The 13,965-nt window shown below is 46.6% G+C and overlaps 1 protein-coding gene across 1 annotated transcript in view; it reads right to left on the reverse strand.

Annotated features, from left to right (window-relative positions):
* Window positions 1–5,556: 5,556 nt before the first annotated feature.
* Window positions 5,557–13,965, reverse strand: part of Alk (ALK receptor tyrosine kinase) — a 726,297-nt gene continuing 717,888 nt past the window's right edge. Inside the window, exons 27-29 of the mRNA XM_075955828.1 lie at window positions 12,473–12,607; window positions 11,713–11,803; window positions 5,557–7,558 (exon numbers count right to left, since the gene is read on the reverse strand). Coding sequence (XP_075811943.1) covers window positions 6,863–7,558; window positions 11,713–11,803; window positions 12,473–12,607 — 922 coding nt within the window. The 3' untranslated portion in view covers window positions 5,557–6,862. The remainder of the gene's footprint in view (window positions 7,559–11,712; window positions 11,804–12,472; window positions 12,608–13,965) is intronic.

The raw sequence follows: 13,965 nt of genomic DNA on the forward strand, positions 1-13,965 counted from the left end.
GGATATTTGTTACAGAGACATACAATGTAACATTGCAAGCCAGTAGGAAAGTTTTTTTTAAAAACTATGCCCTTTGATTTACTTGTAATACAAGTACACTGTTAATAAAGGCTCCTCCTGTCACCTGTTTTTAATTAAGGCCCTTCTGTATGCCAGTCCCCATTTACAGTGTAAGAAGCTCATATCTAATGAGGCTCATGATTGGGTCGGCCACACTGTGCTTATAGGATGCGCTAAGATTCCGTTACGGTATGACATGATGCCTTTACCTAGGCAAAAAAAAAAAAAAAAAGTTTTTTCTATTCAAATTTTTGTGCATGCTTTATACCAGAGGGAGAAAAGTGCATCTGGGGAGACTAAAGAAGATGAACATGTGTTTCTGCTATTAATGTGGTCTCATTATGTTTGATGGGAATGAAACTTCTTGTTTTATAGCTCTCCCTCGGGGGAAGCACCAAGGGGTGGAGGTTTTTCCCCTTTTCCACTATCTTCCATGAGTTGAATTTTCACAATGATAAATCAGCCGTGACTCCCATCACCTACCTCACCGCACCTTTCCAATAAGAAAGTGTGTGGTCACGGTGCACCATGCAGGGTCTCGAAGTGTGTATGATATTCTGAGTGTTTGCAGCTATTATTTATAATCTGTTCTTAGCCATCTCCAGTATTGAAGACATGCTCACAAATCTGACTTAAGGACAGCTGTAGAGCAGTCCTATATGTTAATATCTCACACACATACATGTATCCTGATGGACTTGTCAGGACAAGTTTGATCTCAAGATTGGGTGAGTTATCAGTTGTCTCAACCAGATCAATGAGATCAAATAGAGACTCTCTGAATTTGAACTTTAGGTATTGCTCAACCTTAGGGGTTTGTCCCCTTCTGTGTCAGTCTGACAGAAGCCAAGCCCTGTCTGTCTAGCCTCACAGGACTCCTCGAAGCTTCACCCAGATGCACTGCCTCACTGAAGGCTGAGCTAATTGTTATTTTTCACATAACAAATCAAATCAGACTGACATGAGACTGAATCATGTTAAAACTACACGCACGGCTTCAAGCCGTTCTTGTCCGCTTGCCAGTGTCACCGCAGAGGTCCATCTTAAAACCCGGTCAACATCGTCGGTGACCTTGGCTGTTTCCGATGGTACAGGTGGAAATAGTGATGGACAAGTGTTGCTGTCCTCTTTTATGGGGAAAACACCCCTTGAGACTTTAGAGAGAGCTTTCAAAGTCATTGCCAGTCTCAGATTGAGGGTGGTAAAAAACGCTGGAGTCCGCCCCCACCCCCGCTCTTCTCTCTTTCTCGAAGGGAATGGAGGTTAGGGAATTAAGAGCTTGCCCGAGAGTCTTGTGATCTCACTTCGTGTCCCATGTTGTGACAGGGAAAATCCCTTGTCGTATTTGGCTTATTTTCTTTTATCGCCATCACCAGCTGCTTATCGGTATGTCCGAGGGAAAAGAATTTCCGCATGTCAAATGACTTCTTTTGAGGTCTTTGGAATACTACATAAATAATACTTTGAAAATACTTGATTTTTTTTATAAGAACAAAGTAGCAGGTATACTAAACTGTAGGAAAATTCCCTCCAGTCTTCATCTTCCTACTTTTGTGTGATGTTGAGTTGACTGTCCTTTGGAGTTTCTATTTCCAGCTATGCCATAAAGGAACGTCACTGTAAACAGGCTTTTAGCGTTTGCTACCCAAAGGCAAACTATAAATCCGAGAGGAGGGGCTCTCCTGTCCTATGGTAGTTAGGGAGAGTGACTCCTCAAGAAATTCCCTGTCATCAGGGCACTGGAACAACACTTGAGGAATGTCCTCCCTATCGAAACATCTGTCCATTCTGGGCTTTGACACCTCTCTCTGAGAATGGGCCCCAAGAAAAGCAGATTGACTGCTGCCCGCGCGCCAGGCACCTCATCACCATTCCAGCTTCGAGACAGATGTTTCAGGAGTTTCCTTTTCAGATATCAGGCTGTGGCTGCAACGTGTCCAGCTTCGAATGACGTGATGCTGAAGGCATTCTGGTCATCAGACACGGCTGATAGTCCTTTGGCTGTGGCTTGCAGGAGGCCACCGGACCCACTTCATTTTGCTAATGGTTTTATGATTTTGACCAGGAAGGGGAAACGTGAATGGATGCTGACCCTTCTGGTCTGCTTCTCTGTGAAGGTTACATTTAATTAATTTGTCTCACTGGGATTGAGCCCTGAATTCATTATCTTTGGCACTAAGTGAGTTATTAGGGTAAGGGATACACGGCTATGCTCTGCAGATTATGGGCTGACCGTTAGGGTTTACCTGACCAAGCTGAAGTCTCATAGATCACACAATTCAGAATTGAAAGGATCCCTTGAGACCGAACTCTTCATTTTTCTGCATGGGCTCCCCCTCCCCCTCCTTTGAGATGGTCTTTCTGTGTAGTTCAGGCTAGCTTTGAACTCACAGTCCTCTGTCTCAGTCTCTTGAGAGCTGGGATTACAGGTTTGTGTCACCGTGTCTGGACTCCTTAATTTTTTTTTTTTTTGGATTTTTCAAGACAGGGTTTCTCAGTAGCTTTTTGGTTCCTGTCCTGGAACTAGCTCTTGTAGACCAGGCTGGCCTCGAACTCACAGAGATCCACCTGCCTCTGCCTCCCGAATGCTGGGATTAAAGGCGTGTGCCACCACCGCCCGGCTTTGGACTCCTTAATTTTTAAAAGAAAATTCCAGTCCCTTGCCTGAGTCTCGCCAGTGGGTGATTGCCATCTAACACAGTCCCCAAACTCCTGCCCAGATTGCTCACCATTGGCAAAGCAATGGATGCATGCTAAACCGTCCTACACGCCATAACCATCTGAAGTCCATTGGCTTGACATTCAGCTCTGTTGGCAAATGGCTTCCTCAATGGTGTAAATATTCTAGGGAGACCTGACGGTGTAGCTGCTCAGAATGAAGTGAGTTTAATAAGAATCCGCCTTTTGTCTGGCCCCAGCTGGCAGAGGAGTGCAGCACGAGAGGCCCCTGTGGGTGAGTGTTTGCAGGGGGCCTTAGGTCTCTGAAGATTGGTGGAGTGAGGGGGAGCATACAGGAGTGTCCGATAAGGGCTGCAAGAAGTGTCTTTGGGAAGGAGCGGAGAACAGGCTTTGGTTGTGGTTTTCTGAGCCTAGCGTGGCAGCACCGCTGTGGCCCACACGGTGGGGCGGTGCACGTGTTTCACATGTGTGAGAGAGCAGGGTGGCTTTAGCTTTCTCTCCTATTTCCGTCTGTGTCTGTCTGACTTTCCGAGTGTTTCCGGCTTAGCTCCAGTGTGTATTCAAGGATGCAGTAGAAATTAAATTTACCTGCTTCAGGGTACCAAGTGAAAATAGAATCTTAATAACAACCTTCCTGTCGTTTCTCAGGCATCCCGTTTGATTTCAGGGCATCATGTCAAGGGATTCAGGAACACTGGCGTGTGTCTGTGTGTGTGCACAACTTGGCAACCATCTGCTGCTGTGATGTACTTAAGTCAAATTGTTGGTTCTCTAGGGACTCATTAAAAAAAGTTGGTAGCTAAAGACAGATTGACAGCGCTTCACACAGCTTCGGGAATCTTGTCTTGGAAAGCGCGGATGTGGAGCAGCCTGGATTTACATTCATGTTGTTTTTGGACTGTGGAGCTCAGGAAGGCTTTTAATCCTGCTATATGACTGAAGGAAAATCTATCAAAATAGCCCAGCTGTTAGAATTGCTTACAGGTGCACCCTGTGGATCTGGATGGAAAAGCCCCACATTTTAAACTAATAAAATTGTTCTGCAATTATATGGTGCTTTACTGTCTTAGGGTTCACGAAGTATTATATGGAAATGACTGTTTCCAAAGATTGCTTTAAATTGATGAAATGGCTTCCTCTCTGCGGTGCTTATCTTTAATATTTGGGATTGTAGAGTCTCTACAGTCTTCTTTTGAGCAAAAATGGAACTGGTCAGGGTGGTGTTCTCGTGACTGTCGTTATACAAGGGACAGATAAAGGGAAACCATGCCACCAGTGGGAAAGCCGAGAGCCCTGGGTATGGGTAGCACAACCAGCCCCAGAGCATCTCAGGGCAGGAGGGTTGCTTGTGAGTTCACAGTTTATGCTCTCCCCCAGGGGTAGCAGGGCAGGGCCGGTGTTTTCTCTTTGTGCATGGAGGTGCCACAGGTCGATTTACCTCCAGATGGCCAGGACTCAGACACCACTGTGGGCAAGAGAGACTGGTCCTGTCTGCGAAACAGAATGTACTTTAGAGGAAGGTTGTCCCAGCTTTTCTGATTGGCTATAATTTAGAGATGTCACATATTATCAAACTGGATATTCCTTACAAATCGCCTGTTCCACAGCAGAACAGCCATGACCTTTTTGATTCCCTCTTTACAGACATGGGATACAAATAATTATACTAGCTCATGGTTTAATTAGCATGGCTCCTGCAAACCTTAATTGGGCCTGTTCACTTTCTATGAGGAACTTGCTACCATGGTTAATGAATGTATTAATGTCCAGTATCTGTATAAATTGCCGTTAACTATATGGCTGGCACAATATTTAGTGGACACTAATTCAGATTCATGGCATCTAGGGTTTACCCAACTTCAATGAAACATCTTAATGTCATCGCAGCGGCTCAGGGTGGAGTTGTTTATTGACTTATCCATGTACACAGACTTGAAGATTTGACCGGCATTTACATGAACATCGATACCAATAAAGACGATTAGAGAGAAGCGACAAATCCGTATCAGTGGTAGTAAGGCACAACCTGAATCTGAGGGTTTGTAGAGAGGAAAGGGGCGAGAGTCCCTGCTCCCCATTAATACCAGACTTAGCTCTTTAGCCACGGGGCACACCGCCTGCTCAGTTGTTTAGTGACTTTACAGTCAGAAACCGGAGCTGTTTTCTCAGCGACAGACAGCTCCTCTGGCATCCACCTCAGGACAGTGTTTCTCAATGTGAGATTCTGGAACCTCTTGGAGTGGTTTGTGAGCTGAAACAAGGCTATTTTGATTGTGTGGCTACTTTTGCATCAAAACTTGAGCCAAGGCTGGCACAGACGGAGACTTTACCGATAACGTTTTCAGAACTGTTACCCGGGTATACGGTTGCACAAGGCTTCCAGCTTCAGGGACATCAGATGGGAAATGCTTGGGGCGGTTATGGAAAAGTAGTCTCTGGAGCTACCGGTGACTCCTTACATGTTCAGAACCAATTTGAGGGCCAGGCAACTGCCTTAAGGGAACAGAAAAGTTGTCTGGAATTGGCATAGAACACAATGGATCTCCTACACTCAGAAGTGGCACTTTTGAAGTAAATGAAATGGAGGTGGGGAGAAAGTTGTGCGTGTGTGCGCAGACACACAGACACACATGCGTGCACACACACACACACACACCTGCGCGCGCGCATACACACTCCCAGTCCCTATGCTTGGGAATGCTTTGTACATAGCAAGTAACCAAACCCTTTCCCCCAAAGAGATGCTTCGCAGCGAACTGGACGTGAGGAAACAGAAGCGGAGGAAAGGGGAATGAAAACATACAGATAAACTCGGTATTGCATAAGCATGTGTATAAAATTTAATGGGTTCCCGATTCCATTTCATAGAAATAAATTTCATCTGTGAAAACCAGGTTCAGAACGCCAAAGAAACACAGCATCAACTTCAACGACCTCAACTGTCCAAGCAACACGTAATTCCTGTCCTCACTGCCACCTGGAGGAAAAATGCTTTGCTGTAATCTGCATCTGAGATCTGTATAAATTATGCTATGAATATATGATCACATCTGTGTTCTTAGCACACCAGGACCTCATGGCTAAGGGAGAGAAAGCTGGGGGGAACTGGGGAAGGATGGGCCAGAGTCTAAGCCCCTGGAGTGGTCCAGTGAGTCACCAAGGGGAGGAACACTGGGATGGGAAGGTTGGGGCCTCCCACGTATTGACATCCATGTCCACAATTGGGCATCTTTCTATGCTTCTATGGATCACTGCTACTTACTTTTTTTTTTAAAGGTGATCAGATCTGAATTAATGGAAAGTCTGAAATACAAGAATTTCAATCTTGAGTTTTAAATCCAGTAGGAAACCTCACACTCGGTATTTAACTTTTAGTAGGAAGATTTTCTTAAGGCATGAGGTATGTTAACAGGGCATTTGAATCGCTGGATCGCTACTGGTGTTTCATTCTACGCAAAGCACTTGAGATGTATGCATTTCACTTAGATGAATATATATACACGTTTTCACTATACTACGAACTATTCACGAATGTTTTTTTTTACAATAGGCAATGAGTTAGAACAATTAAAAGCCTCTAACCACAACCCACAGCGATGTCAGCTTATGAGTTTTCTTTTCCAAATAATTAATGTCTCTCCCCATGCTAAGTCATTGCAATTAATTCCTTCATTTCTGTCCCCTCGTCCCTTGAATGGCTCATGTCCACCAGGCAAGGAAACATCTACGATTCCCTCTATGAGACACGGAAGCAGCTAGTCCTGACTACACGGAAGCAGAGAGCACACAAATTCGGAAAGAAGCCTTAGGGGACTGTACAGCGGACCATGCACGGAAACTTGACGCAACCAATCCGGGCCTTGTACTGATCGCTTTTTTAAAAATGGCATTTTCTTCTTTTGAAAGGATAGATGAACCCATGCTCAAAAACCTTTCTAACGCATCTTGAAAATACAAGTTTTCCTTATTATTATTATTATTTTTTTAATGTGGCACTTCAAAACAAGTTGGCACAAAATGAAAGTGATATTTGGTCTCTGGTTTGTGGTGGAGCCATTCAGTCCGTCTCTCTCCGGGAGGGCTCCGGCTCCTCCAGGGGGAGAAACTAGTGTGGCCGCAGGGCTCAGGGCCCTGGCTGGGTGACCTTATTCTTGCTTTTCATCACGGCGTCTCCAGGGGCAGCGGTGGCTTCCAAGGGGAGTCCCTGCTGCTGATAGCCATAGTTGACGTTCCCGCAGGGGAAGTGGCGCAGCCTGAATAGCGGCACCTCCTTCATGGTGGCGCTCAGAGCCGATGGCTCGAGCAGCAGCGCAGCCCCCGGTCTGCGGGGTCCCTCGCCCGGCCCGGTCCAGCCACCCTCTGCCGCTTCGGCCCGCGCCTGCGGCTCGGCGCTCGGTGGGGGATGGGTCTTTTTGGCTGGCTTCTCCGTGAACCACGAGCCGTAGGTGGGGTTCCACAGGCTGGTGGGCTTGTTTCTGGAGCCCGTGCTCTTGTGCAGCTCCGGGGGAGGGTTGGGCTGCGAAAACGCCATGTTCACGTGACCCCGATCGGCCGCCCCTCGGGGCACCCGACTCGCAGCCGCACCCACACCCCCTAACACTCCCACGGCCGCCGCCGGGGGCTTCTTCACCAAGGGACCTGGCGCCGCCAGGGCTGCGGGCTGGGGGGCGGCGGGCGCCTCCTCGTGCTTCGTGGGCTGGGGGGACACCAGCAGAGGAGGCATCCCCTCGGGGTCTTTGGGCCTCATGGGCACTTTCTCCTCCTCCTCCACCACTGGGCCATATTCTATGGGCAGAGCTGTGTTGATGACATCCGGATCCTGTGGGAAGGAAGGAGAGCGGGAAAGGACGGATAAAAATGGAATCACAGAGTTGTCGGATCTGAAAGAGATCTCAGAGAGAGTAACATCTGTTTGCAGATGAGCCATTTTTTTTTGTCAACTAGACACAAACTAGGGTCGCCTGGGAGGTAGTACCCTTAACTGAGTTCTTGCCTCCATCAGATGGGCCTGTGGCCATGTCTGTGGGTTCTTTTCTTAATGACTGATGTGGGAGGGCCCAGTCCACTGTGGGCAATGTCACCCCTGGCAGGAGGTTCAGGGTCGTCTTAAAAATAAGCGAGCCAATGAGCAGCCTTCCACCATGGTCTCGCCTTTAGTTCCAGCCTCCAGGTTTCTGCCTTGATCGCCTGCCCCAGCTACCCATGACTACAGACTGTCAAGTGTTAAGATGAAGTGAACCTCTCCTTCCCAAGATGCATTTGCTCGTGGTGTAATGTAAATACATTAACGGGTAGGCCTAAGCAATGGCTGAGCATCACTGTTCTTGAAAGCCTTGGAAGAAACCATCTTAGGAGGAGAGGGTACCAGGGGCTTATGGGTGCTGGTAAGCACCCACCCCTGGGACAGTGGAATAGGAGCCATGAAGCAGAGGCCCTGGGACAATTTCTCTTTTACAGATTTAAAAAACTTTATTAGGTTTTAATTTATTGTGTGTATGTAGATGCCTTTGGACATTCATGTGCCTGGTGTGTGTGGAAGTCGAGGACAGCCCTATAAAGTGGGTTCTCTGTCTTCCACAACGTGGGTCCTGAGGATCAAACTTAAGTTATTTGGTTCTGGCAAGCAAAAACCTTAACTAGTCGAGGTTCCTGAGTTTTGTTTGTTGGTTTTGTTTTTAACGTTGATTTAGCAATATTATGGTCTATTTCCAATAATAGTCTCGCAACTTAAAAGACAAAAAGTAGTGTGGTTTCTGTTCTGCTGTAGGGAGGGTGGCAGAGGAGAAGGATGCCATGCTTGGCTTCCAAAGGGTGTCCTTTGCTCTCTCCCCAACACCTGTAGTTTCCCTCATATTTGGGTGATCGGCCCCTGGTGGTGACTTCGTGTTGTATGTTATTGCATGTGCTGCTGCCTGGCCCCTGGTGGTGACTTCGTGTTGTATGTTATTGCATGTGCTGCTGTCCGGCCCCTGATGGTGACTTCGTGTTATATGTCATTGCATGTGCTGCTGTGCGGCCCCTGATGGTGACTTCGTGTTATATGTCATTGCATGTGCTGCTGTGCGGCCCCTGATGGTGACTTCGTGTTGTATGTTATTGCATGTGCTGCTGTGCGGCCCCTGATGGTGACTTCGTGTTGTATGTTATTGCATGTGCTGCTGTGCGGCCCCTGATGGTGACTTCGTGTTGTATGTTATTGCATGTGCTGCTGTCCCCCTGTAGAGACACATTTGCTCATTCAGACGTGAAGGGGCTTTTGTGGAGTCGAGCAAAGTCTCAACCATGATGTGGAAAAGCCATTCACAAAAGCAACTTGGTGCTAGACTATCGCCGTCATCATAGACTGTAACAGGAAAGCGGACACAGTTGCCAAGGGTTTAAGGAAAATTTGTGGGTGAAAACTCGGGGGAAATTTAGTTCAGTAATAGTATATGAAAATGGAGGGAAAACCTCCATTACTTAAGTTTTACAGAAGAGCACACAGGTCCGGTATCTGTCAGCAAAGGGCTTAAGAAAACAGCATCAGATATCTTTTAAAAAGCCATTTCATAGCTGGGCGGTGGTGGTGCACTCCTTTAATCCCAGCACTCGGGAGGCAGAGGCAGGTGGATCTCTATGAGTTTGAGACCAGCCTGGTCTACAAGAGCTAGTTCCAGGACAGCTAGGGCTGTTATACAGAGAAACTCTATCTCGAAAAACCAAAACAACAAACAAACAAAAACAAAGCCATCTCATTTCTTGCCTGTTTCTGACTCTCACAGTGATTAAAATAAACAGCTGTAGAATCACCTGCTTTTGCAAATGTATCTTGGAGAAAACACCCCAAAGAAAGGTATGAATGTGTATATGTGTTTATGAGTGCATCCTATTCCTGTTACAACATAATAAATTAAATGTTATTAATCAAGGTTCCCTGAAACAGCCCCGAGATAACATGGTCACTGAGTCCCATCTTGATGAGAGGGTGGAGATAGTATGACTAGATAGACAGCTGCTGAGGTCTGGAGACGCTGTCAGTCCCTGGTCCCAGTCGGGAGAACCTAGAGACATGGCGGCTCATTGTTTGACTTTTCTAAAACATCTCCGTGACGTGGCCACCCCGTAGGTTTTCCACGCTCCAGCAGACGACCCCATCCCCATGTAAATACGGTGTGTGACTGGTTTTATGTCAGTCAGCGCAAGTTAGAGACATCTGAGAGCAGGAAACTCACCTGAGGAAAGTTTCCATAAGATTGGGCCATAGGCAAGCCAGTAGGGCTTTTTCTTAATTAGTGATTGATGGGGGAGGGCCCAGCCCATTGTGGGTGGTGCCATCCCTGAGCTGGTGGTCCTGGGTTCTATGAGAAAGCAGGCTAAGCAAGCCATTGGAAGTAAGCCAGTAAGCAGCATCCCTCTATGGCCTCTGCATCAGTTTTTGCCTCCAGGTTCCTGCCCATTAATGGGCTATGGTATGGAAGTGTAAGGCAAATAAGTCCTTTCCTCCCCAGATTGCTTTTGGTCAGTGTGTTCATCACAGCAATGGTAACCCTAACTGACACATATGAGTAGCACTAACTGGACTAATGGGTTATCCGACGGGCACGCAACAAAGATGAGCAACAACAAAAAGAAGACTCGAAGTTGGGAAGGGGCCATGTTTGGGAGATGCCAAGGAGATGGAGGGGGTACAGTGCACGCAGTGGGGGTGGGGAGGAGGGAGAACGTAAGTAGAAGTCGAAGGGCGAGGGTGTTGAGGTATAGGGAGAATATGCTGATTGAATTTTGAACCCTGATAAAGCTCAGAGTCTGGAGGGAGGGGAAGATTGCACAGAACAGAGAGAAAAGCGGAAACTGACATGAAGTCCTGAGGGGTAGCTGGTGACGTCCTGACAGGGAGCTGGGTCGCTGCTGGCAAGTATGTGCCAGAGAGAGGGAGGAGAGCATCCCCCCCCCACCGCTATCCCCATGTGATGATGAGTGGGGGGTGCCTGCTGAAGATGAAGGTGAACACTCACACTTCAGTCTAGATGGGGGGAAGTGGGAGAGGGATCTACAGAGAACCCAGGACTGCTAGGAGTCCTTGTGACTTGGCGAGCTTCTCCAAGCCCAGTGCCCTCCTCTGTGTAATGGGGTAAAATGAACCCTCCATGAGAACAACCTAAAAAGACCCGGGAAAAGTGGCTTGTGTGGTATAATCCCATGCAAGTGCTACTGATGGATGGTTTGAAGGTTTCTCCTGATTGCTTTAGCAATTATCCAGTTACTATCTATCTACTTAATGTGATTATTTGTCTGGCCAGGTTGGAAGTCTTGAGAGCTTTCATTCTCCTTGGAAAACCCAGCTGCAGCTACAGATCATTAGCTCTCTAGCTATCCTTGATGCCACAACAAGATGGCTGCCTAAACAAGACCCGGACATCAACAGACACTTAACATGGAAAGGGGACATCTCAGAGGCTCCAAGCCTAGACAAAGAACTGTGGGTCAATAATGATGGCTCCCCAGGGTGGAGTCCTCTAATTGGTAACTCAATATCAAGTGGTTGACCCTGAAATCACATATATACAAGGAACACAAAATGGACTCAAGAGATTGTATGTATATGTACAAATATGTAACAATAACAGTCAAAGAAAAAGAGGTCATGGATTTGAGTAAAGAAGCTGGGTGGGGGTGGTTGGAGAGGTTGAGGAAAGGAAAATGATGTAATTATATTTTAATTGTTAGACGATGACAGCGAAAGCCATTCACTATCTAGAGGATTAGCTAATGCTTTTGGAGTGAACAGAGTCTGCCTGACGCTGTAACTAACACGGGGCGTTTCCAGTGTCTATTGTAGGGCATGGGCAAGACGAGATGCCAGTCATACCATTTCAGAGATCACGAGTATCGAACCTCACAATCACCAATCCTAGATTATAAATATAAAATATCGAATAATGGAAAACGTTCCAATGGAGATTAAAGTCTGGACAAGGGGAGGAAACATTTTACCTGGGTGCAGTACTCAATCCTCTCTAAAATGATGGCAAAGTTGGGTCTGTCTTCAGGTTGATGCTGCCAGCACTGAGTCATTATCCGGTAGCTGAAAGAACAGGTACGGTAACTGATCAGGTGCACCCGGGGAAGGCTTTGTCGCCGCCCCCAGCTCTTTTCTCAACCAAGCCAAAGCTTTAATGATGGGAAGCCATCAAAGTCCACGTGGTTGACCTATTCTGCCCCCTGCTGGTGGGAGAGGGAATCACGTCTAAACGTAAGTCTCCTGCAAGATACCCAGTTGTTTACATCAAATCCCACTTCCTGAAGCCATGTTTAGGATGGGATATTTTTATTCCCCATCTTGTTTTTGGAAAAGAGGTGAGGGGGTCCACAGGGGGCCGAGAAAAAAAAACAAGGAAAACATCATCAACAACAAAAACAAACCATACACACACACGGTGGGGGGGGGGGGACTACTTAAGGGCCGTTAGAGTGCTGGGCTGACCGAGGGTGTCTGGGACGCACATTTCGAGGGGCGATTCTGAAATGGAAGACTAGCAAGTCCACAGCCTCCAGCCTGGCAATGGACACCTTTCTGGGGTGACATTATTGTGTCTGAAGGGCTGGAAGACCTCATCTTACTGAAGTCTGTGGCACCCTGTGTTTGGGGACATCTTAAAAGAAGGCTACCACTTCCCCTTTAATAGTAAAAGATCCAAATACTTAAAACCAAGACCGTGCACAGTTTCTAGTAGGAAGTTCCCAAAGGTCATACACAGGCCCGGGGCAGTTCTTAGGTGGGTCCATCCGTCCTCCACTGGTGACAAACTCCAGAACTTCCTGGTTGCTCTTGCTGGGGTATGGCATATACCCAAGAGAAAATATTTCCCACAGCAACACTCCGAAAGACCTGGGCATGGAACAGAAGACACGGATATGGATGTGCATGCATGCACACACACAGACACTTACGTTTTTAGTATGTTTTTGATTCTACCATTTTCTGTAACAAAGGGCGCTGTATGTTTGCATGCACTTGCATGTACACACACTTGCATGTACACACACTTGCATGTACACACACTTGTGCATATACACTGAGCTCAAACCACAACAACCTTAAGTATTGTTTCTTGGGAACCGTCTACCTTGTTTTTTGTTTTAAATAATTATTTACTTTGTATTTGAGTGTGTGTGTGTGTCCGCTCATGTGTATGAAGGTGCTCATAGAGGCCAGAAGAGGGCATCAGAGTTCAGTGTGGGAGCTGGGAATTGAACCCAGGTCCTCTGGAAGACCAGCAAGCTCTCTTAACCATGAAGTCTTTTCTCTTGTCCCTAACTTGTTTTGTTAATTAAAGATTAAAAAATATATCTTTAGATATGGTCTCTCAGTGTCTCAGGGTTCACAAGAAGGCTAGGCTGGCTAGTCAATGAACCCCAGGGTCGGTCTGCTTCTATCCCACAATCTTGTACATTGTAAGCCACACTATTCCTCAACTTTTTTTTCCCTTCTTTTCCTTCTCATGAGTTCTGGTGATTGAGCCAGGTCCTTTGGCTTGTAATCTACAAGCACTTCACGGACTGAACTATCTCTCCAGTTCCAGAGGACTTCCTAGATCCAGAAACCTGGAAAGAATGGGCCGGGCAGTGGTGGCGCACGCCTTTAATCCCAGCACTCAGGAGGCAGAGGCGGACGGATCTCTGTGAGTTCGAGGCCAGCCTGGTCTACAAGAGCTAGTTCCAGGACAGCTTCCAAAGCTACAGAGAAACCCTGCCTTGAAAAAAAAACACAAACAAACAAACAAAAAACAAAAAAGAATGCCCAAGTACCCATAGGAATCTCTATTAAAGGATAACCTGTTAGCATTCTTTTCATCCCAGTCAAGCCCTGAGCCTAGATTTCTTTTGTTTACTCATAGCTATAGAACCTTGATGATTTTGCTCATTTCATTGTAGCACCATTTCCATACTAAACATTTTATAAATAGGGTCTGAAATGCCTGGGAAATATTCCATTGAGATGTAACATGGTTGGCCTTATCACACTGCTTTCAGTTTTCAAAGTATTTTAAGCATTGCATGAACACTTTTTGCACTTTGATTTTATTTAATTTTGTGAGGGAGTCTCATTTCATATTTTAACCTGACTTTAAATTTGCTATATAACCCAGCTGACTTCAAACTCAAAATCCTGAGTACTGGGACCACTGGGTGGGCTACTACACCTGGCTTTTGTCCATTTTTAAAGATTTCCTTAGGATAAACCAT

Source organism: Microtus pennsylvanicus, chromosome 21 (genome assembly GCF_037038515.1).
Source record: "Microtus pennsylvanicus isolate mMicPen1 chromosome 21, mMicPen1.hap1, whole genome shotgun sequence".
Lineage (NCBI taxonomy): Eukaryota > Metazoa > Chordata > Mammalia > Rodentia > Cricetidae > Microtus > Microtus pennsylvanicus.